Consider the following 26,528-nt stretch of genomic DNA (forward strand, 5'->3'; position numbering starts at 1 on the left):
TTGCCTTACAAATTCACCGATAAAATGTCAGAGATTGTCAACGAAACGTGTGTCGTGAACGTTAACTGGGTTGAATACTCCACGACAACAGCAACAACACCAACAGCAGCAAACAATTCGCACGCCATCAGATGAATTTTTTCGCACATTGTTTGCAATTTCAACACCAGATTGTTCATCTCTGTTGTTGTTCGCTATAACCGGCAAATGCCATGACTGTTGACACTTGATTTTGATTCTAAAAGACGGACAGGCAGACAGACGACGATGTACGGGATGAACGTGTTTGATGTACAAACAAGCCACCATGGAGGGTTGACTACATTGTCAGGGCCTGTCTCATAACCAAGTCATGTGAATTGAATTGTAATATTAACATTGGATTTTGTAGGTAATCAACGAATATTAAATAGGCTACAGTAAATATATATATTTTATTTTGAATACCTCCTAGAGCTTTTAATAATCCTTTTTACAATTGTGTTATGCTATATACACCATGTTACAATGTATACTATATAAGCTTAGAAGCTTAAAAATTAGAACATCATTTGTATCAGCTTTTACATTTCAGAGTCCAAGTTGTATAATTAATTTCAAAATTGTATATAACCATCATACACGTTTTTTTTACTTTTTCAATAAAATATTGTTTCCATTTTTAAACCATGTCTAAACTAAACATACCATCTCTCCCTTTGTAGTTTTATTCAAAATTGCAGAAATGTGTGCAATTTACAGCCTCATGAATAAATAAATAAAGAGCAAAATGAAAACCAAAAAAAATAAAAACGCGACCGTGTGTCATTTCTACCAGAAAAGTAGACAAAGAGGAACATTGGGCCAAAGAGATGACGATGGTGTCACTCCAATGGAATGAGCAAATGAAGATGTTGCTGGTCGGCCTGCGAAATGTATGATTTTCGTGTGGACTGAACTGTTTGCCGCATTCACTGTGGACCTATTTAATCTGCATAACTTCCTCTTGGCTGACATCCTTCCACATCCTCATCACCACCAACAACAACAACAGCAACACAATGTGTGAACAACGACTCTTTTTTTCCAGTGTGAACGCAGGAAGATTGAATGAACGAATGAATGAATGGGTGTTGTTTGAAGTGTTAATGTCATTGGTAGGGCGGCAAAACATTTGTTATGGCCCTTAACGTGAAGCGACAAAGTGTCAAGTTTCGGTTAAGAGCTCTCATGTTTGGCGTTTAAATTCCAATTCCTTTTTCAGTTGTCAACGACCTGACCAAAGTCAGAGAAGTGTTGTTTGAATATAACAAAGTACTTGTTTTTTTAACAATATGATTCTTTTACTTTTTAAGCGGGGCTGACAATAGCTCCGACATTTTTAAGTGTGATTTATATTTTGAAACTGTCCTAACCAAAACCGGAAGTTTTTTTTTACTTTATTATACCCTACACAACTATGTTATCAGGGTATTATAGCTTTGTACAGCCCCAAAAGCTTGTAACGCCGCGAAATATTGGTCCTAGACCCACCTTTAAGTATACCGATCGTCATATCTCGACTAGCTTAGTCGATCTAGACATTATAATTTGTAAACACGATACAGGCCACAGTTATGGACTAATCTTCACGAAATCTTGCATGTAGAATGGGTTCTGGTCAATGAAGACCCCTATTGTTTTTGGAAAAGATTGGTTAATATCTAGAGGATGAAATGGACCAAAAACTTAATTTTTGTCTGATTTTCTGGTCGCTCCAGAGGCCGCAATTATGGCCCAAACACCGCGAATTTTTGCATGGAGAAGGAGATCGGGCCAATGAATAAGCATGCCTGTTTTGATAAAGATCGATCAATATTTAGCGGGTCAAATGGACCCTGACTTTTGTGTGAAAAATGACAAAATGTGTATTCTATGGCGTATATATTTGCCCCTGAAGGACATAGACCCGAGAAGTTGATAGTATGTTCAGGAGGAAATTTAAATGACCTTGACCTTTAAATTTATACCAATTATATGGTCGTATGTACTCAGATGTGGGAGTTACACATACATATTTACAGGTGCTTACGTATTCAGAAATTATTATTGTAACCCAAAACCACACTAGAGGGCGGAAATATAGCGCTGATCGCTATGCAAAGTTCCATGAGATTCCAGTTATGGTCAAGGACAACGCCTATAATTTTCGATACTTTTCGAAAATTAAACGACAATAGTACAAACTATTCCTCGTCAACTTTTCGAGAGAACTTCAATCATTGTTTTTAAGTTGGCACCCGAGCAATGCAAGGCTGATTTTAACTCAGTCTTAAGCCTAGTGAATGTGTATTCTATCGAAATATCAAGTTTGGACCTCGAGTGAGAACCAATTTGATACAAACCATCAGTTGGCTCGCTTTTATCGGTATTTTGAGTTGGGACATCCTCATCCATTCTCACAACATGATGTAGCCAACGTAGTCGCTGCACCTCGATACGTCTGATTATGTCGATGCCCGAGAATATATGGTTCAACTCATGGTTCATTCGTCGGCGATATTCACCGTCGACGTAGATCGACACATACATCTTTCGAAGATTTTTTCTCTCCAAGAGCTGCCTCATCTGCTTCCGCAAGTACCCATGCTTCAGATCCATACAACAGCACGGGTTATATCAGCGTCTTGTAGGGTATGAATTTGATCTGGCGAGAGGTGGCCGTGTTCTTCAATTGCTTACTCAGACCATAGTAGCATCTGTTGGCCAACATTATTCTCCTCCGTTTTTCAAACCAGAGTTTTGTTTATGACGGTACCAAGGTATATAAAATCGTTAATCACCTCGAAGCTGTAGTTTTAAAGTTCCACAGTTTGTCCGAATCTACTGCACGTCAGCTTGGGCTTCTCGACATTTACTGCCAGTCCCACTTTGGCAGACTCCTTCTCAACATGTTCAAAGGTGGCTGTTCGACCCATTATGTCGATGTTTTCGGCGTAGGCGAGTAACATATTCTGTTTGGTATATCGTATGACCTTTTAAAGCAGAATGTTAAAAATGTCACACGATAAACTGTCACTTTGCTGAATTATTCGTTCGGTATTGAAGGGCTCCGAAAGGTCCTGTTTGACTTTAACTGTTGACCTTGTGCCAGTTAAAATTATCCTGCATACCAGTATTAATTTTGCAGGAATGCCTCTGAGCGGATTGGAGGTGGAATGTGTCCATGTGTTTTTCGTGGGTCTATTCTATGATTTGAAAATTTGGTCTATGGAAAATTTGCCAGGTCTGAAACCGCATTAATATGGTCCAATAATGTCATTGACCATTGGCTTTAGTCGTTCACACAGTACGCTGGAAAGCACTTTTTAAAAATGGGAAGGATACTTATTCCTCTATAGTTGGCACATATCGGTTGAGGTTCAATCATTGGGTATACATTCCTCTAGCCAACTTGTACTAATCAGTTGGTACATGCTCCTGCTCAGCGTGTGATCACCGGCTTTGAATAGTGCGGCTGGTAATACATCGACACCTGCGGATTTATTATTTTTCAGCCGATTAGTTACTATTCTGACCTCGTCTTGGCTATGTGTTATATAATCTATATCGCCATCTGTTATTGGTTATGGAGTATCTTATTCATCACCACTATATCATACCAGAAGCTGTCGGTATCGGTCACCGGGTTCCCTTCTTCATATCTGCAGGAGGACGTGCCTGCACCAAAGCCTTCGTGTTGGTGTCTTACTCGTTGGTAAAATATAAGTAGTTTTATAAGATGTTTATAATTGTAGGAGGTATGTCTTTCAAATATTTGATCTATGCATCTGAATCACGACCCACAACTCAAAGCAGGCATTTGGTGTCATTATTTCAAAGATACATACTCTAAGTTGTCACATCAATATTACAAATGAATCATCCATATCATATTAGTCTAATCCAAAAATTCTTCAACGCTGATGTTCTCGGAAAAATAAACTAAAATTACACTTTTACGACAATTTCGAGGGAATCCTAAGCCTTAGTTAATTTTCGCCGCAAACATACATTCATACACCATCAACAGAATCAGATGATAAAGAAACAACTAAGTATGAGCCTGATTTAATGACATGTAACACATGTAGCCATCATTAATCCGACAAAATGCACAATTATCATAATGCCGGAAAAGATACAATTTATGTTTTAATCACTGCATCATCAAACGAATAGCAAATTATGAATGAAATGACAATATGTTACGAAGATGACGACGACAACGGGCGTAGGGGAGTGTCAATCACATTTCTCGAAGGCTTTGCCATTTCAGTTAGATGAGAAGTATCGAGCTAGGCGCACACATGGATGAAAGTTTTTCATTTCACAAGTTAATGTTAATTCCGACGCACAACACGTCCTGTGGATGCGTTTGATAGGTGCGTCGTGTACATTAATCGAAGTGGCACAAGTAGCAACAACAACAACAGCAACTGCCTACATACAAAAGTGAAACATTCTGCAAGACAAATGAGCCACATGTTGTAATATCAGATTTACTTACCTCAAAACAAATGTAAATATGTGTGTACGGGCATAGGTAGTGTAGCTTCGCACACACACATATACACATCCGATAATGTACATTAATGACATTTCATACAAATGTCACTCTGTCACCAACAACTACAACGGTAGTGGTTGATGATAAGACTCGATTCGACAGATTTTTCAAAATATGGTGACAGAATGATGTTAACAAAGCGCAAGGATTAAATGGAGTTAACAGATGGTGGTTGTTGGATGGCGTTGTGTTGTGCTGCGTCGTTTGTGGTGTTGGCAAGAAATGACAAGTATGTGAGGGGAACGATGATAATTAATGTATGCAAGTGACGATGATTCGATGAGTTATAATGTATTTTTAGTAGCTAATACCAATGCCATTTGAAGGATATCACTATGGGCCAAAGATCACACTTTTTGGCTATAATTAAAGCTGTGGATTTATGAAATAAATATCACATACAAAGGTTTCGAGGACGCTAATTACGATTCTGCAAGAAAAACGTAAAAATTCAAAAGGGTGAATCGAAAATGGCGGTCAAATTTTCTAAAAGGTGAATTAATCAAATTATTTTAGAACACGAGGTATGGAATATAATTAAAAATTAAAACCAAATCAAATTAATCCAAATGAAATATAAGAAAAAATAAATATTTCATTCCTAAGCCCTATTTAACATCGGAGCATCATTGCGGATTCGTCTTTTTTAACGCCTGTTTCTATATGAAAGAGTTGCCAGATCGAAACAAAATTTAACACGTATTTATAACAGAGATGGAAATTGTTTTTATACCGCGCTTTTTGTGCTATTTTAAGAACTTTCCGAATGGTCTTAAAACTTTTGCATACATTAATAATGTTTGAATTATAATAAATTTGGTTGAAAAATATGCTCAAAATCACCAAATGACAAAATAATGGGGATCCGTTTATGTGGAGCCTACTCGAAACTTTATTCAATATTGATAGTTTTTTGTACGAAGACTTCACACTCAATGAGAATTCAAAATATTAAATTACAACCATTTTGGTTGAAAACGCGGAAATTTTTCAAAAAAAAAAAATATTAGGGGGTACCGTTATATGGGGGCTATCCCAAATAGTAGAGCAAAAAATATAAGTTTTGGTAGGAATATGTGCTACACAATGTGAACTTAAAATACCTAATTACAGCTAATTTGGTTGAAGGTGAGTCTAATACCTCCCAGTCAGCGTACCATGTTAATGAAAGTCAACCTATTTTTTATTAATTTTTAAAGGCAATTTTTATATTATTGGCAATATTTCTTAAGATTACGAACGGTCACAAACGGTGGACAGATTGGTGCTACAACCATTAAAATATCCTTTGGCACTGATTGGCATCTGGTCATGAAACTCAAACTTAAGGATAAACCATATGAGTCGTTTATTTGAAAATGATTAAAGTCCACTTTAGGTTTTGATAAAAATCTTGGTTTTTTAGAAAAGTTTACAAAACATATTACACCCGTATAAAATCTCATATAAATCGATATACGTTCACGATCCGCAATATATTAAAAGGTGGGTCCAGGACCAATATTTCTTGCCGTTACAAGCTCTTGGTACTGATACCAAAATTTGTATACATAAAATCTAATATTTATCTACTATATTACTTTAATAGATATTAAATTCAATTCAAAATCCAAATATATTTTTAAATGGACTACAGCTATAAAAATGAACACATTTTCAATGAAGCATTTCCCATATCAAAGATTCAAAAAGCCAATAAATCAGAAGCACCTGCAGGCATATTTTACTCTCACCGTTAGACAGGAATTTTTAAGGCATTTTTATGTCATTAAATGTGTCAAGTGTTTGTTTTGTTGTTGTAGTCGTTATTTCGTTAAGAAAACATTTCGCATTTCCCCCGGGGCCATTGTACGCCACCATATTTCAATGTTTATAGAGCAAACAACTGGTCATTTTGTCGCATCCCAAACATACGCTCGCTCACTCCTTGGTTCGGTTTTTTGTTTCTTCTATTTTTTTCTGTTTATTTACCTGGAAATCTTCTTTAGAAAAATATGTTAATATTATCTTCTCACCCTCAAAATAAACACGGTGACACAGAGAGTCCCATTCTCATTAAGCTGGCCACTACCAACCACAGCAAGACAGCCAACCAACCAGTAAGGATGGTATCCAGCGTTTGCATTGCAAAAGCTATAACGTTGTCAATGTCGTCCAAGTGATTTTTTGGCGGTATCCATGAGTCCCGTCTGCTTATCCGACAAGTGTTGCGATGCGTTTGCAACCTGGAAAACTGAACAGGGTATGTCTGCCGATAGCACAGATATAAATTGTCTGTATGTTTGTTCATTTTTTGTATTTTTTATCCAATTATGAATATAAAAATTGGAAAAATCAGTAACAACAATGCTGCTGCTGTGGAAAACAAAAGCAACTTAAATATATTCGCGTTTTTTAAATGACTTCCCCCAATCCACCTAACGACAAAATCTCATTATATTTTCATTTGACCGACGAAGTAACGAAACACAACGTTTCGAATTTGCTTTGTTTGTTGCTGTTTTCCTTTTTCACTCGCCGTGTTGTCGGTTGCTGTGAACTCAATTGGGTTTTTATTAAATGAAAAAAGAAAATATTGTCAATTTTTGTCAGGGGATGTTGGCTTATGCTTAGAGCTTATTTTGACCATCCAAATGTGTCTATGTTTATATTAATTGTTTGTACTTTAAATTTTGGTCTAAATTATACAATATTAGCTCTTTAAATGTATTCATAAGAAATAAAATAATGTGACGAATTTGATATTTGCATGCCAGTGTTAAGGGAGAATTTGCGATTTCGACTCGGTTGCATGGTTATCAATGGGATTTTAACTTTCGTACTGGCAAGATAATCTTCCTGTTTCCTTTTTGGCGAATTACATACCTCCTAAATAAATCGGCAGTAGACAGTGGGTCGAGTGCATAAAACTTGATATTTCTTGTAAAAACAATTTTACAAAAACCAAAACATATTCTGTTCCACTGTATCCTTTCAATAAATCGATAGAAAAAATGATTTACATTAATGGTGTCCATCACGGAATTTTGTCAATGGCATTCAAGCTGGCGAAGTTTGTTTGGAAGCCATTGATATGCACAAACTGTAATAATTGATGTCAACTCAACAGCCAAGAAAATCCGACCAACGAACGACGCGTCGTGTACGTACATTCGTACATACGGAAGTGCAAAATAACAACAAAACGGAAACTTGATTTCCGTCAAAAGGAAAACCAGTCGGTGATGTTAGTAATGGAGATTATCACGCTTGATTGCCCGGTCGATATATTCCCCTTAAATGACTGGCTGACAGACGAAATGACTTGTTGTCATTGCTATGTTCACAGAGGGGTGGTTGCAAACACTCTTGGCAGTATTATGGGAGACAGCGACGATGATATCTTTGCTAATAATAATGATTCGATAATCGTGAATACTTTTGCCCACCCCGGCTGAATAAAATTACAACACAAATAAGGAAAATCCTAATATTGTAATATGAAAATGGGAATATTGGTATGTTTTGATCGACAGGGAGAGGATTAGGACATCAGCGAAGACATGACTCACATACAAATTATGATGTTCTGAGTTGGAAATTATTTTTTTGTGAGGACAGATTGCATCAGAGTGTTAATTATCTTAAATGTATTGATGACATTTAAGAAGAATGTGATTATAAAGTTTGCGGCCCGGTGCCATTGAGTATATAATACCAAGCAGTCATTCAATATGAGACAGCTCTTGGAGTGTTTGAGAGAAAACTTCTCCGAATGATCTACAGGCTGATCTGCGTCGACGGTGAATATCGGCGTCGAATGCACCACAAGCTTTACAATCTATACCAATCAATATTGTAAGGCCCCTCATAAACGGGACCCCCATTATTTAATACTTTCCAATCCTTCTCGTAACTCCCCAATGGGAGTGTTAAATAAATATAAACTAAAATATTGGAACACAATTCTGAACACAATTGGAATACAATTGTCGGACAATCGAAAAATTTCGAAAATTTGATATTTGATAAATCCAAAAATATTTGATATTTTTCTGATTACCACCTACTGATACTATATAGCGATTTGACTCAATTTTAGCGGACATTTTAACATATGCATATACGACTTCAATGATAGACACTAATTATAAATATCTCCAATGTATTACTTGTTGTAATTTGTATTAATTTATTATTAAGTGCTTTGTTTCACATGTCATGTTATATTCAAACCTTAAATGCATGCCTATACAGTCATCGATGTAAACAATATAGTTCTAATTGCGATTTCAGACTACGGCCTAAGGCAAAAATTTAATTGTTTGTTTTTTTTAATTTCAAATGGGACAACACCGGAAAATTTTCTTTCCTATTGTCATATAACTATACTGGGGATTTTCAAAGGAATTTTACTGGAATATTTTCATTTCGTGTTCTGAGCTTATTTTCTTGGGTTACGAAATTCGGTACAAAATTCCTGGGAATATAATAAATAAAATAAACTCAAACTCGATTCATTGTTCTCCCTCATAAATATTCAATTGTAATTGTTTTGTGATGTCATAATATTTATAGGAGAAAGTCTTTATAAATTGAAAATGAAAGTTAAGATCTTGGAAAATAAAAGCAAATTGGTGGAGAAATTACATAAAGCATGTTCGGGCTATACCAAAAAGTATCAAAATATTCATTATTTATTGAAATTTATATGTTATCTTCAAAACAAGTTAGAAAGTACCAGTTGATTCTGCCAACTGCAAGGTTTTGTCCAAATCTTACTGATTCTCGACTCGTGGAATCTGACTCTCCGAGTCTACTTGTAAATATTCTCTTTTAGAATTTGTTCTTTTTTGGTATACGTTTTCCTTTGCTTACAATTGAATATATTTGAACCCGAATTAAAAGTAACTGTCTTTAAAAATTAAAAATTATCAATTATTTTGATATAGTATAAACATAAAAAACTCAAATATATGAAAAATTTAAAAAAGTATATTCATATGGTCATTAATGGGTTAAGATATAATTTCAATGAAATCGATCAGTTGTTTCGTTTCCAGCTCAATCAATTCTCTCTCTCTCTCTTAGAATATAGATTCCCATATCAGTCTGTTTCACCTACTAGCTACTATTATTACTAATATAAATTTTATTTGCAATTATATTTATTTCATCATTCAACAGCTTAACCTGTCTACTGCACACGACTGCAATTTACAGTTAATTTGTAAATTTGCATTAATTAATTATTTGACTCGTTAAATGCGTACGTTATTCCACATGACTTTTGTTGTTGCACCATGTCCACACTGAAATGAAATTTCCAACTCATGACATTGATGCATCTAATGAATACTTATTGGCCTTATTAGATTAAGTATTTAATTAGTAATCTAAGATTAAAAATTAATAACATTAAATATCAGCTTAATTTCGTATGTGTCAATAATAGGGGAAATCACCGTTATTGCCACAGACGAAATATTAGTTGTTTTTAACGATTAAAACATTTTCCTTTTACCTGTATAAAATAGCTATTTCCAATATAGAGGAAATTCTCTTAATTACAATATGTAATTAGATTGAAATAAAATTAGAATCACTGCCATGTGAAAATAAATTATAAATAACGAGAAACATGTAAAAACAAATGTAAGTGCTGTCATTCATTTATAAATTATTAAATGAGAGAATTCGAAATTAATGATGCAATATCAGATACCAACATATGCCCGCTACTTCGTTAGCGAATTTGGGACTTATTTAAGAACCAATACCGACCATAATTAAAATTTTAGTACCATTTAGTATATATTTTATACCATTTAGTATATATTTTATCTTACGGAACGTATTTCCAAAACTACCTTCATATCTCAACACTGTACATCAATTTTGGCCGCAACAGAAATCTAGCTCTATACAAAATTTGGTATCATTTATTACTCTTGTAATACTTATTTCCAAAAAGAAAATTCCAGCCCTGTAGTATACATTATTACACATTTCCAAAACTTCCAACATACAATAAGTACAAATTTCCCAAATTGGGATATGTAAGTATATTCCAATCCTACACCCCAACAGGAATCCTAATTCAAAATTTCAGGATTCTAGCTCTATCATAAGCACGAAATCACAAAACTATCTACATACCTCAATTATACACTCCAATAATTAATTTCAAATTTTTACTATTTCAGCTCTAAATCCAAATGATATCCAATTTAGTACCATTTAGTACCCATAAGTACAAATTTCCAAAACAATAATAATCTTATTTACAAATTTCAGTGTTCCAGCTCTATCGGTTCACATAAATCCAAATTGTTCCAAGTTTAGTACCATTTAGTACACATTAGGATAAATTGCCAAAACTTCCTGCATACCCCAATCCTGCGCACCAACAGTCATCCTAACTGCAAATTTCTGGATTCCAGCCAAAACCATCTTCTTATATCGACCCAACTCTTCAACATTAATACGCATTCCAAAGATTTTAGCTCTATCTATTCACATGTTTTCGAATTGTACAAAATTTAGTACTTTTCGTTTACTTATGATTCTAATGTCCAAAAAATCCTTTGGTATATTTATTCTACACTTCATCAATGACCCTCAATCCAAATTTCAGAGTTCAAGCTGCACCGGTTCGCCAAATGCAAATGGTACCAAATTTAGTACTTTTCGTGCATTATATGGGAGAAAAGGGGGAGAAATGAGAAATAGGGGAGTAATATATATATATATTTTCCAATATCAAGCATCCTAGGAGCAATTGAGAGCTTTATTGGAAATGACTAAATCAACATAGAATTTCAATATCCATACTAAATTCCTGTTTATTTCTTGTTATCCTTAAAACTCTTTTTCTCTATTCCTTTCCAAATATTTGAAATACTTTTCTCGTTTATTTCCTTTTTTGTATTTTCTGTTTTTTACTATTTCATTGTTTGAATGAATGTTGGAAAAACATGATTTATTGATGTTAAAATATTTATTGTTTTAAGCGTTAAAATATGAAAATTGTTTTTACATTTTTTATTTTTGTTTTGGTTTTTATTCAACATCATCTTCTTTCCCCTTCCGTTCTACAATAATGGTCGCCCCCGCCCCCGCCAACTAAACAATTGTATTCATAAACAATGTCGACAAATAGAATGCCCAACATTCTTTCGTTTGGCCTTTCAGGTTTCAGCTTGTCTTGAAGGTTCGCGATACAAAAAGGTGGATTTTTTGTTATTTACATCTGCTCCTTTTTAGCCAAACCAAAACGGAAAACGGATTTCAAGCCGAAAACGGCTTATTTATTTTTTAGGGAAATTCTGTGCGTTTCCTTTGGGTCAATTCCTCTGGTTTCATTTAATTAAAACTGGCAGCCGCAGAGTGTTGGGGTAGTAGGGGATAAATGGTAAAAGCTATTCGCGGTATATTCGCATATCATATATTTGTGTGTCCTTTCATAAATATTCCCTGCTATCCCACAACCCATACCATACGATGCGATTGTGCTCGTTTTCAAATTCTTTGCCATTGTTCTATTTACTTAGGATCAGGTAACTTAGCGGAAAGAGGGTTGGCCAATTCCACATAAAAAAACGTATAAAAAATAAACAGGAAAGTCAAAACAATGATATGCCTCTCGATTGAATTAATCAAAACTCAATATTCAAAATTCATGGATTGAGAACGTTAAAGCTAATATCCCAAACTCTATTGTTTCTACGAAAAATATGTCTTTAATTTGCCTCTTTTTCAGATTTGGAATCAATGAGACATACCCATACTCTGTTGGCCCATATTGAGACCAAATGGATATTTAGATTGCCTCACTGTCTGCCTGCTAGTCAGCCCCATGTGGTTCAGTGTAGTACTCACTTGGAATTTCATTCAGTACTGCACTCGTCCGTTAATTGTTTATGGTATGTTGGTCACGCCCACTTGTTTGGCTTGTTCTTTTCATGGATGTGAAACGATGCAGAAATTATAACTGACGTACTTTGATTCGCTTCGTATTTTGCTGAATTTGTTGTGCGTTTTTTCATTTTTGTTGTGCTGAAAAGTTTCTCTTATTTCACAAGAGACACTTGTTGTTAAGAGTCCTTGACGGAAATCAAATAAAAATTGCAATGAAAAAAGTGATTTATGTTGAAGCCGGGGCAATGGTGGGCTTATAATTATATGACGGGAGGAATAATTCATAATTTCATTGCAGATTCTGTTATTTTAAAGACATGTTACTGTAATTATTTTTTTTATATTTTTTATGCAAAGCAATTTATATTTAAATTGACATGGTTAATAAAATTGGATAATATGTGACACCATATATTCCACGATATATTTGACAATAGAACGATGTTTGAAAGTAATAAGTATTAGGGCATTTCAATATCCATAGAATTATAGTGAATATATCCATGGCTTTAATCAGTTTAGTTTTGCGATTTGCATGGGTAAGATGACACTACGCAACATTTAAATCACTATCCAACCCTTGAAAAACGAGTGTCTCATAGACGTTGCTGTGATCCATTTGGACCCGATAAATTTCGAGTCGAGTTAGACATTCCCATTTATGTTGAGCAAAGAACCTTTACGGTATGTTTGGTTTCGAAAAAGGTTGTATCACCTTTTAGTATAGTTCCCATATAACGCATTGAAGTTTTTTTTTGAAATGAGTAGGTAAAACCACCTTCGCATAAATTTTAAATTATTTCCATTCGATGACATAAGACTCTTCAAAAAGCCTCCCAATTTTATACATTTTCCCTACCGAAGTGTTTGTAATTTTGCATTTCGGTTTCTTCTTCAGAAAAAATTCAATACAGCCGAAGTAGATCCTATAAAAAGGTCTCAATTTTCAAACCTTTTTGTCTATAATTGGATATTTCGTTTCTAGAGGATTAAAAACCTCCTGGTGTATGATTTTAGCCACCATATAAACGTTCACTGCAACAAGCAGGGTAAAAAGGTTCGGCCCGGTCGATGTTATCGAAGTTTTAACTTATTTTTTATTTCAACTAATACACTATGGTCCAAAGGTCCAATTTTTAGCCATAATTAGATCAGTGGGTTTATGAAAAAATAAATATCACAATATTTTCCGCACGAAAAAAGTAACAATTTGTATTATTACAAATTTGAATTAATCAAATTATTTTTTGAGCAAGTTTTGTAGAGCTATGGCCACTAATTACAAATGTGAAATCAGATTTTGAAAATCAAATAAAATTAACCCAAAATGTCGGATCAAATATAAGAAAAAACTAAATATTTTATTGTATTATTGTCTTAAAACTATGGCTTACCTTAATTAAATTTAAATCACAGCAAATTTGGTTGAAAAAACGTGCTCAAAAACCCCTAAATTACCAAATAATGGGGGTCCGTTAATGTGAGGCCTACCGCGAAACCTATGTCAATATTGATAATTTTTATTTCGAAGATTTCACACCGAACGAGAATTCAAAATATTAAATTGCAGCCAATTTGTCAATGTTATATTTCAAATATAAATTATATTCATAAAAATATGAAACTTTGACTTTGACCTCATGTAATTTGTAAACCGTGGCCCACAAGTCCACAGAATTTAAATATATAAGTGTTATCGAACTTAAATAAATATATAAGTGTTATCGAACTTTATGCCAAAAAAATGGATTCCTGGCCCATAGTGTAATATTACCGATTCGCATTTTTATTGAATTTTTCTCGTGTGTACTACCGTTTGCCATACATACGATGACAAATGGCCACTCAGACAGATTAAAATAAAAAAAATTGCCGACTAACTTTTGGCTAAAAATCATAACTAATAAAAGTATTCTGGACACAAACATTTTCCAATCTTTTAACCAAAAACCATAGCAAATACAAATACTAACAATAGCGCCTAAAAACTTTTATTAATTCCAGATGTAATTTTTTTAACGTATTCCCATATATTACCCCCAGTAGAAAAACTATAAATAAATTTGATTGTTTTTTTAGTTAGCAATAAATAAATCAAATGTTGACTTGTTACCACTTCACCAACAATAAGCGTACTATAGACATTTTTTTAAACATCATCCTTCCATCGAAACTGACTGCGGTTCATAAATCAATATTATCGATTTTTATCAGATATTTTAGTAAGTTTTTGATTAATTTACTCAAACCCTCATCGATATGGCATTGGAATGTTGAGTAATTTCCATTACAAAAGTGGACAGACATTGACTCTTGTTGTGTGCAACAAACTTCGTGTGTGTGGCAATGGCATCGACATCAATGCTGTTATTCAAATCTGTTAATGGCATCTTGACCACCACCACCATTTTGACCAAAACATGTTGTCTTTCTGCAAATGTTGCAAATTTCCGAGAATTCGTTTTGCTACCAAATTGTTTTTGTGGCACCACTTAACTTTACGGCTGTCAGTTTATAATTATCAACATTTTGATAGATATTGTAAAACGTGTGTGTATCCAACCACAGCGACTGACAAATGAGTAGGTTTTCCTTTTGTTGTTTATAGCGATCTAATAGCAAGTTGTAATGTCATAAATATAAATGTGTATGTGTGTGCAAGTACAAGAATAATAATAATAATGAAAATTACTATATCATGCCATGTGTCTCTCAAGCATGATTTTATGCAACACTAATAAAAATATTTTGATTTGAATTTTAAGAAAAATCATAATTGCTATTCGATGAAAATGTTACTCCTTTTCGTTACTCGAATGGGTTAAGGAATGACCAATTGGTTTGACCATAATGATTGTATATATATATATATATATATATATATATATATATTAGGTTGGGGAAAAAGAAATCCATTATTTTTATATGAACAATAGGCCAAATATGCACCGTTTTGTTGTATGATTTGTTGCCATTTTAAAGGTAACTTCATAGAAGTCCTGCTTTCTATTTACAAAAAACTCTAGTAGTCGATATCATTAAATATTATAATCGCTTGGTGCCAAATCCGAACTGTATGGCGGAGGCATTAAAACTTCCCAACCAAGCTCCCGAAGATTTTGGCGAGTCACTGTAAATGTGTGTCCTAGCGTTGTTCTGGTGGAACACGACACCTCTCCTGTTGGCCACTTCTGGCCGTTTCTGGTCATTTGCTATCTTCAAACGGTCCTGTTGTTGACATCAGAATTTAACGTTCGGTCATATGGAAGCAACTCATAATAAATAATCACATTCCAGTCCCACCAAAATCATAGCAGAACCTTCCTGGCCGTTAGTCCTGGTTTGACCGCCGTTTGAGGTGCTTCATCGCTTTTTGACCACGATGGTTTTTACACAGAGTTATCGCATGTGAACCATTTCTAATCTCCAGTCACCATCTGTTTAAGAAATGAGTCTATCTCATTCCATTTGGCCAAGTCTTCGCAGAGGGCAATTGGATCCATTCAATTTTTTCTGTTAATTGGCGTGGCACCCAAACATCGAACTTCTTTTTTGGAATCCAGCTTTGTGTAAATGGTTTAAAACAGTTTTATAATCGATTTTTAGCTCCTGGGCGATGTTACGAGCCTAATGGATTTATTTTTCCCCAACCTAATAACTATCGTTTAGGCGTCTGTAGTAATCGATCCCAAAGATTCAATTCATAGGTGTTCTCATGAATTGAACATAGCCCGAAATTTATATTTGTATTTTTATTATCTCAATGATTTTCAAAATCAAAATAAATTTGATATCATCTACACCCGATTTGAGATCTTATTACTTCATCACAGCCAATTCGTAAAATGTAATTTCCACCAACAGTGCAACCAAACCAAATTGACAACATTTTAATTAATCTCGATTTGTTTGTTAATATCTTCCAATGGCATGTTTTGGTGTTCCAAAACTTCAAGTCAAATGACATTGGACAAGACTAAAAACGTCATTGCGACACCTGTCTTTAGCTGTTGTTGTTTTGGCATTCAACTATGAATTTGGTCATAGCCGAATGACAGCTTGTTTTTGGCCAACAAGTCATTTACAGTTATAACTTAATTGCTAATAACGGTTATGTTTACGGTGCTTGTAATGAAGTTCAGTGGTGTTCAAAAAAGAAACAAAAACAAAATAATGTAAGAACAAGAAATCTGCTAAAGTTTTTTTTCGCAGATTACAATCATCACACACATACATACATAGATACATTTTTAATCAATTGGTATTTCTTTGTGGGATGTACTGCTGCCCCGACTACTTGACTGTTCAATTACACAGACCATTAATTTCCAATCGCCTCTATGAGCATTAAAAACAAATCATAATCAGACGTATGTAAATGCGGCATTTGAATATTCCGCAGCTGCAGTTTCGCTGATTTGTCGCCCAGTACGATTGGTGATATTAGTTTCTGAAGGTGTAGTGCTCTACCTCTCTTATATGTGAATATGGAGGCAAGTGCATCCAATACGCATTAGTTTGACGTTTATTGATTAACGAAGTTTTGTAAAACGAAATAATTTGCATTTATTAACATTTGATTACCGATACGAATATCGAGTCAATGTTGAACTAATTAAAATTCTCAGTGTTGGTTGTTTTTGGATATCGTATGTTCAAGGATATTCATAATGGATATTCGGAGCATTGGTATGTGGTGGGCCACAAACAACAACTTGTTTCAATTTATTATTTATTGGATAATGACTAAGTGTCAAATATGTATATTTTGTTCGTATGAATGTTACAGAAAACAAATCTCGGTGGTATACCTTGACATATTCAAATCATGTTGGACAGTAATAAATGTATATTAAATTAGACAATATTAAGAAATAAATTATATTATCTTTACATGGAATGTTTCTGCTGTTAAAAAAGTTTTTTTTGCAATTAAATTTTTTAGAATCATAAATAACTATAATTGCGAGGTTGAGTTAACGTGGCAAAGACCAATAGGCCTATTCTGTAACTTTTAACAACATTCGATATTTTTTAATTTTCTTTCGTTATTGTAAAAACAACAAAGCAAACAAATGAAATTGTTGTAAAAAGTTATGAATATGCCTACAGGTTTGTCTGGGTCCCTCTTTCATCTTAATTGTGGACACTGACCTCACCGCGCTGTCACTTTCATCATCCGATAAAATAGCGAGCTGATATCTGCCTCGAATTCACCCATAAGAAATATAAGAAATGGGTTGAGGCATCAGGTTAGTTGCCCACACTCGAAAAACCCGTCTCACTACGAAAAAGCAACGAAAAAGAAAACCAAATCCCCAATGTCGACGACCCCCGCAAACGTATAAAGGATCACGGTCTGCAAATCTGCACTTGAAATGTGCACACGTTGTACAGAACGCAGTTTTCGGTTTGGAGGATGTACTCAGGAAGTATAAAGCCGACATTATTGCCTTACAGGAAATGTGATGGAAAGGGACTGGCGTAAGTAAATCAGATGATTATGCCCTGTATTATAGCTGCCATGAAACGAGATATGAATTTGGCTGCGGATTTTTGGTTAATAGAAGAATAAAAGATGTCGTCTCCAGATTCACTTCAGTAGATGAGCGAATTGCTATAATCCGTATAAAAGCAAAGTTCTTCTACATCGGTCTTATTCGCGCCCTTGCTCCTACGGAAGACAAATATGAACAGACCAAAGACATTTTTTACGAGCGCCTAGAAACATCATATGGCCGCTGCCCCGGCTATGACATTAAAATTCTGGAGATTTTAATTCAAAAATCGGAAGGGAAAATATTTTTGGTCCCACCGTCGGAAAATTCAGCCTCCATGAAGAAACATCCGAAAACGGGATGAGGTTGATTGACTTCGCGGCAGTAAAAACATTCATTGAAGAAAGGCATTCATCCAGTATTTTAGACAGCCAAGCTTCGCACCTGTCTTAATGTAACACGGACGTCGAATAGCTGCAAACACAACAGTTAGCTGAAGCCTACTCCGCTCAGACAGCGTATTAAGGATCTGGAAGGAGCATTTTGCAACGCTTCTAGTTTTAAATAGAAACAGTGAAGAAGATACCCCAGAACCAATAATAAATGACGGTATACATTGTATGTCACCTAGCCATGATGAGGTCAGAATAGCAATTAATCGGCTGAAGAATAATAAAGCAGCAGGAGCCGAAATCATTTTAATGCTCGGCTTATGGAACAACCGTTCTGTCACAAGCCAGCTAACTAAACTAAGTATTTGGACGGTCCTAAACACATTTTTCAACCAAAGATACTATAATATGACATACATGGCTTTCGGAAGGAAAATTAGAAACTTCTTCGCAGTAAAATTTCCTTTTGATATAGACCCCATATAACGGGTCACTTCATGTTTGGTATTTTTAGTCACATTTCCAACCGTAGTGGTATTAATTTCGCATTCCAATTGCCGAACGGTTATGTCAAATTTCAGCAATTAACCTGTGGTCAATATCAAGGAAATTTTCTATTTATAAAGAATAGTCACAACAAATTTAACCATAAGTTTGAGAAAAAGAAGCAGGAAAGTATGAAATTCGATTTGAAAGTCACTTTTAGTGGCACACTTTTGTAGCAAAAAAAATATGAACTTTTTGTGTGGGTACCTTTGACATTTGAAAAGTCATAGGTCGCATACAAATTCTAAACGATCTTATGCCATATTAGCGCCTTACACACAATAATTCATAATTTCGTTATATAAAATGGGGAATAACCTATAAACATTGTTACGATACGAAACCCGAATAGAGTCAAGCTAAGGTCACCGATATCAACCTTATAATTAAAATGTTCACGACAATGTAGTTGCAGTGGAGGGCTAATAATGCAGTTTAAATAATTTACATTTCATTGTAATCAAATTGAAGTGACATTTAAAAATTGAAATAAGCTTTGAAATCCGATAATTATGTCGGTACATGCCCCATATATTTCACTTTATTTCACAAAGTCTGTGAAATAAAGTTCCGAATTGTTGAATTGAATAAATTCCATAAAAAATCCATATCCAAAAGTATGTTCTAAAACTTCACCCCAAGTTAAAGGTCTAAATCAACAACATTTACACAGCACAAATAAATTTACCATATTACAAATAGAATTTTGAAATTGTCGATCTCATTAAAACGTGCATCTGTATGTAAATATGTTTAATTAAATATCCAATAAAATTACATTTCAACAGGTTTTCTGCGTTATATTGCCGAATACTTATTATTACGTTTTCATATTCGTAATGTTTTAAATTCACATTCAGAACACACGATGCCAATCATTTAAATGCAATACTAATTTTTAATAACTCACAAAAAGTTTTTTTTTTTTGCTTATTTCAATACCGGTGAATGTTTAATTAGCTCTTATTTTTAATCGTTTGTTTAGTTCTCACTCTTGTTTGCATGACATACGGAATCCGACTAAAAAATCTACTCTCCTAAAATGCTGTTAAAAATAATACTCCAAAGATCTTCGTCAAACGTCAATCTAAACAAATTCGGAAATAACTGATTGGACTTCTCTCGACAAGTACTGTTAACTTCTAAGATTCTAAAACACACACGCACACAGTTACGTTAACAAAGCTGATCACTCGCTCGATCGCTTGTTTGGCTGGCTGGACTTCGCCATGAATGAATGCAGTCTAACAACAGCGAAACAGACACAAAAACATTGGTATTAAACAACTAACTCGGGCTTTGAAATCTTCAGTTTGAGTTCCAAATAAGTACGCGCAAGATGTTAACGTTATACGGTGTCTGCGATTCGCGGTTATATTCCTTTTGCGCATTCGCGTTTATCACGATTTTTTTGATTTTACTCAATCCGTTTGTGTCCGAAGGCCGAACATCGCCACAGTTAAAAGTTCAACTACCACATGGAGGAATATTGGTGGGACGTCACCTAATAACGAATAAAGGTCGTCATATGCGAGCATTTATGGGTGTCCCATACGCAGAACCTCCTGTGGGAAAATTACGTTTTAAGGTCTGCAAAATGTGTATATACATATGTGTGAATTTTGTGCAATGTTTATCTAAGTACAGTTCATGTTGATGAATAATTTGTGAAAATTATCTTTCCAATAACAACCAAACAGTGTTTCAAGATGTGTCATTTATAAAATGACAATCAAGAGAAAATAATTTCTAATATCCAAAAAAAAAAAACACGATTAAAAGCTCTAAGCTGGTTCTTCGTATTAATTTATAAATATTTTTTTATAATTGTGAGCGTGATTTGCACCAAAAAATTTTAAATCACATGTTATATTTTGGACATCGATGCGGTTTAATCACAAGTTATGACAAAAAAAATTAAATTTCTTTTAATGACATTTTTCACAAATTCGCATATTTAACTGTAAAGTATTGAAGTCGTGATCTATTTAAATAAAAATATTTAATTTAAATGACAACTTTGGTTAAGAATATTACTTTGCGGCTGTGACATTATGATTCAAAAAACAAGAAAATTAGATTTTAAGAAAATACCCGCTTTAAAATTGCGGCAGATATTTTAAAGAACGCTTTTTTTGGGATTTAGAATTTTGGAAACTGTTAAAAAACATATTGTTATGTTCGAAGTAAAATATTCGATAAGAATATGTAACTTAATCGTGAACATTTTAGACAACTTCAGAAGTTCTGGCAAAAGGATCGTGTGGTCAAAAGCAATTAAAAAGAAATGTCCAGCTTTTTGGAAGAACCTAATATGTTTTTGAACAAAATCTACACAATAAATTTTGGAATATATAAAATTTTTAAATATCTACAACATAGCCTTGTAAAACTTTTGCTAACAGTCGTCCGATGCAAAACCTGCAAAAAATCTTCTATTAATTTCCTGATTCCATTTTATACTTTTTGTGTAAATTTGAAAACGTTGACTAGTTTTTTTTTTTTTGTGCGGTAAAAATGCGTTATATTCGGACAGTTACTTGAAATGAAAATATATGGAACAGACCAAAACGTAGAACTATACCAACAATTGTACTTCATGCTAAATATTAAAAATAACGAAAAATTGGGGCTAAATGCCGACCGCTTACAAAGATGACCGACGGTAGAATGATTACAATAGATGGCTAAATCGTCCCAGAATTCCATACTTTCGGGACAGACCTAAAACGCGGAACAAATCAGTTAACTATTTTAATACAAACCAGTAAGGAAAATACTAAAGTCGGACGGGGCCGACTATATGATACGCTTTACCATTCAAGATATGTATCCAAACAGACATCGCATTTTTGAAAGACCATTGACATGAAATTGGAGACCATTGATTAGAAATTAAATATGTGATCTCTGTCTATATGTGAACCGACTTAAGCCTACGATCAATAACCGGATATATTTATACCTTTTTATACACTCCATCATAGTATGGAGGGTATATTAAGTTGGTTTTTCTGTTGCAATCACTCTAGCCTCTAAACGAATTGAGATAGATCGCCTAAATTTTAAATAGATCGAAGTTGACCTATATCGGTTCAAGTTTAGGCATAGTTCCCCTACCCCCCATTTTCGATATTTTGGCGTTTTTGAGCGCGCTATTCCAGCGAATTCGCTGAAATTTGGTACACTGGCTTCTTATTGGGTACCAAATGTCTCTACTAAATATTATGAATATCGGTCCACTCTTACTTTCATTCCAGACATAATTCAATACGCTGTGTAAAATTTCGTGTAAATCGATAGATATATATTTTTGATTCACCATTTACATTAAATCGGACGAAAATATATATGGGAGCTACCCAATGGGGCTACCCGAAAAATTGACATATATTTATAATTTTTGTGGAGGGATTTGCTACCCAAAAAAAACTTAGTGTACTAAATTACAGTCAACTCAGCCGACAAATACGCTCAAAACCCCCAAAATAGTGAAAATTTAGGGTACCGTTATATGGGCGCTACCCGAAAAAGTGGACCTATATTTATAATTTTCGGTGGGGAAATTTGGTACCCAATAATAACCCCATTTGCCAAATTTCAGCGAATTCAGTTGAAAATCGCCCTCAAAGATATGCAAAATTTTGGCAATCTATCTCAATTCGCTTAGAGGCTGATATAAATAAATACGAAATTACAAATCCGGTTGGGAAACTGGGTGAGGTACTTTCCGAAAATTAAGCTTTTTTGTAAATTAACCAGAAATGTTGGTTACAACCACTTTGTGGGGATATTCGACTAAAACTTATCAAATGCCGAAAATGAGTGGGATCTTACAAGGCATGGACATACATTGAGAAATTTCTGCATAGATGTTTTTCAACCTACAAGAACATTGAATGTTTTGTCCCGCTTTAATGGACATATATAGAAAATTTCCTACAAACAATCGTCCAGAAATTCTGAATGCCAAATTGCTGTCAAATTACTGGGAATATGACGTTAAAACCTTCGAAATACCCTTGATATGTACCACACTCTAAAATTCGAAATGATTACTTAAAAATATTTTTTTGGACTCATTATGCTATAAAAATAACATCGACTATATACATTTATTTCTTATATTTTCAGCCACCCGTTCCATATCGTGCATGGAGTGGAGAAAAGCAAGCGATAGAAGATTCTCCAAAATGTACACAACGTGATCCCTTTCGACGGGATATGGAAATAGAAGGCAGTGAAGATTGTTTATACATAAATGTCTATACACCAGAGGTATTGTTGCACCGGTTTACTATATATCGATTCTCATGGAATAAAATGTTAAACAATTTACATTTTGTTGAAAGGTACCCAATACCAAAGAAACTTTACCGGTTATGGTTTGGTTCCATGGCGGTGGCTGGGAATGTGGTTCAGGTATTAGCAGTTTTTATGGTCCCGAATTTTTGCTTAACCACGATATTATTTTGGTATCGGCCAATTTCCGTTTGGGTCCACTTGGATTTTTAAGTACTGAAACATTGGACTGTCCTGGTAATTTTGGATTAAAGGATCAATTGGAAGTATTGAAATGGATACAGACAAACATAGCGGCATTCGGCGGTAATCCGAAGAGTGTTACGATTTTTGGCGAAAGTGCAGGTGGTGCAAGTGTTACCTATCACATGTTGTCGGACAAATCCAAAGGTTTATTCCACAAAGGAATTGCCCAATCCGGAACATATTTCAATCCATGGGCACAGCCAGCCCATAAAGGTGTACCCGCACAAAGAGCAAAGAAAATGGCCAAACTTTTGGGTTGTCCAAGTGACGGCAATTGGTCGAAAATGTTAGATTGCCTAAGAGAGAAGCCGGCAAATGATGTGGTGTCCACAATTTATGATTTGTTTGTAAGTAAAAATAACATTGTCATGAAGCAATGCAGGACATTGGATTGTTGATGGTGATTTTATTCCCTAGGAATGGGATTTCGATCCCATGATACCATTTCCACCTGTCGTGGAACCAGAACATCCAGATGCCTTCCTAACCATTCTCCCACGAGCTGCTCCACCGCCACATGGCTTGAAACTGCCGCTTATGATTGGAGCCACGTCCGAAGAGGGTCTCTTAAAAACAGCTGCACTTTTAAATCTACCTCATGTGTTGAATGATTTTAAAGCCAAATTTGATAAAGTGCTACCAATCATTCTAAACTACGACCACTTAAAGGAATCAGAACAACAGGAGATCAATCAAAAACTGCAAGAATTCTATCTTAAAAATGGTCATGATTATGATAAATTCAATCATCAAAATATAACCGATGTAAGCTAGCCAATGAAAATCTTCGTTACTAAGCCTTAATTTGGATCCCTCTTTCATTGCAGTTAATATCGGATGGCTGGTTCATTGCCGGCATTGACGAATATATACGTTTGCGAATACAAAACCTCAAGAACTATCCGCAGAGTGTTGGTCCAACATTTGTTTATTTATTCGAACATAAAGGTGCTGCAAGTTTCTCGGAATTATTTAAAGGAGGTCGTGAAGATTATTATGGTAATTTAACAAAAAAAATTAGTAATATTTTTTGAGATTTTAAATTGACAAAACATAAGTTTGGGGCTGGCTTGGTCAAAATATTACAAAATCGAACTATCCGATTGCGCATGCTATTACAAAACTAATTTTCCAACACTTCGATGTGGTACATTTTTGCCGTAGTAAAGTGTGTATAGGTAATAGGTTCCCAACACCGAATAGTAAGTATATTTCAGAACATCGTTGAATTCAAATGCAAATAACTCAGTGACTACTTAACCAAATATGGTTCGAGGGAAGATGTAGTAGACCTAACTTAAGAAGAATCAAATATTTTGAAAGCGATTTAAACTTAGTCAATTGTTTTACATGGTGAATATTTTTTAAATGACATGAATCTCAAAACACATATGTTTATATTTTAAGTTTTTCAATCATAATTAATTTCATCACAGTTATCTCATGAAACTGTGCCACCACAGCCTGAAACAGAAAAAAATCTCTTAAAATACATTTCATACAGACCTAACATTACTGGCCTTTATCAAAATAAGTAAACCCAACGAGGTACAATACTCATGATTTATATGATATTCATATTAGGTGCCTGTCATGCCGAAGAATTGCAATATTTATTCCCTATTGCCCATAGCCTTTTTGTTAGCGCATCGCCCACGGAAAATGACTTGAATGTAAGAGAGATTATGCTTGAATTGTGGGTTAATTTTGCTAAAACAAGGTAAGACAATATATAATGAAGTTTGCAAAAATTAGAGCATCACATTTTTAAAATCCAAAATTTGTAGTAATCCAACACCTGCCGAATCGAATCTGTCCACGTGGAAACCCGCTGAAACCTACCCTGTAACATTTGCCAAAATTGGTAGTAAAAATGAAGATGAAAAGATTCTGCTTAGATATGACAAAGAACTGTATCAACAAAGAGTGGATTTTTGGAACAAACTCAAACCTCACGTCCCAGCCCAGGAATTCAAACTGCATGATGAACTGTGATTAGATGTTGAACTTAAAAATAAACAAAAATGAAGTTAAAAATAAAACATGTTGTTAATTTTTATTACTTTGTTTATTATGTATTATTCACTTTTTTTAATTTGTATTTTATTATTAAGTTTTTTTTTTCATTTAGCAATTGTACCTATTATCTATAAAGTTCTGTTCTCTGTATTTTTTATAATTATTTTTTTTTGTTTGTTTTTGCATTTATACGTTTACATCATTCGAATTTACTATTAAATAGAGATTTGTTTTGGTTTTTTGTTTAATAAAATTTAGCATTATTATTAATTGGTATTGACTTGACTCTTATGAATTGTTTAGTTTATTTTCGCTTAGTTCGAAGTAATTGGTTTTTAAATGTCAACAAGTAAAATCATATTAAGATAAGAAGTGGTTTATAAATTATACCGTAATTTTGAAAATAAAACTGACTACGGATTGCTTGATTGACACAATGAAATGTAAATTACAACAAATCGCGGTAGATAATTCCATAAGCATTTTGAACTACATCTATTTATATATAGAAATTTTGAATACAACAAAAGAAATAATAATTTTTGTGGTCACATACTATTTGTAAAATAAAAGTTTTATGTTGAAATACAAAATGTACACACGTGACCATGTCGGAGACTCATTACAATAAAATGTTTTTGCTTATGGAAGGGAGGAAAATAATTAATGAAAACGGACATATAATCTGATGTGATATTTGACACTGGGATATTGAAAAATCCTAAACAGTGGATGTTATTTAAAAATTATTACGTCAAATTTAAATTTGTTTATAAATAAAAATAAATAAATAAAATAGTTATATAAATTAAGTAAAATAAAGCATCTCTTGTTGTTTTTCTTTTGATCTTTTTTCTTCGTATATGGATCTGTGTTTTGAGAGTGATTGAGTGTATCCATGTGTGGGTGTGTGAGTTCATTGACATTCACAATGCCACATATCTGCGTTGTCTATTTTGTAGTATTCAGTAGGATAGGTAAATAGTACATATATGTATTTATAATAAATATAAAAGTGTGATTTGTTGTATTTGCTTTTATATATTATGGTTTGTTTTT

At 34.0% G+C, this 26,528-nt stretch overlaps 1 protein-coding gene across 1 annotated transcript; it reads left to right on the plus strand.

Moving 5' to 3' along the window:
- Window positions 1-20,343: 20,343 nt before the first annotated feature.
- On the plus strand, window positions 20,344-25,445 carry LOC133323014 (venom carboxylesterase-6). The gene is made up of 7 exons (XM_061531971.1): window positions 20,344-20,490; window positions 23,037-23,180; window positions 23,255-23,797; window positions 23,868-24,215; window positions 24,278-24,449; window positions 25,035-25,170; window positions 25,238-25,445. Exons 1-7 carry the CDS (start codon window positions 20,431-20,433, stop codon window positions 25,443-25,445), a joined length of 1,611 nt encoding a protein of 536 aa, XP_061387955.1. The 5' UTR covers window positions 20,344-20,430.
- Window positions 25,446-26,528: the final 1,083 nt, after the last annotated feature.

Source organism: Musca vetustissima, unplaced genomic scaffold (assembly GCF_032173495.1).
Source record: "Musca vetustissima isolate MV318-11 ecotype Yass unplaced genomic scaffold, APGP_CSIRO_Mvet_v1 utg3678, whole genome shotgun sequence".
Taxonomy (NCBI): domain Eukaryota; kingdom Metazoa; phylum Arthropoda; class Insecta; order Diptera; family Muscidae; genus Musca; species Musca vetustissima.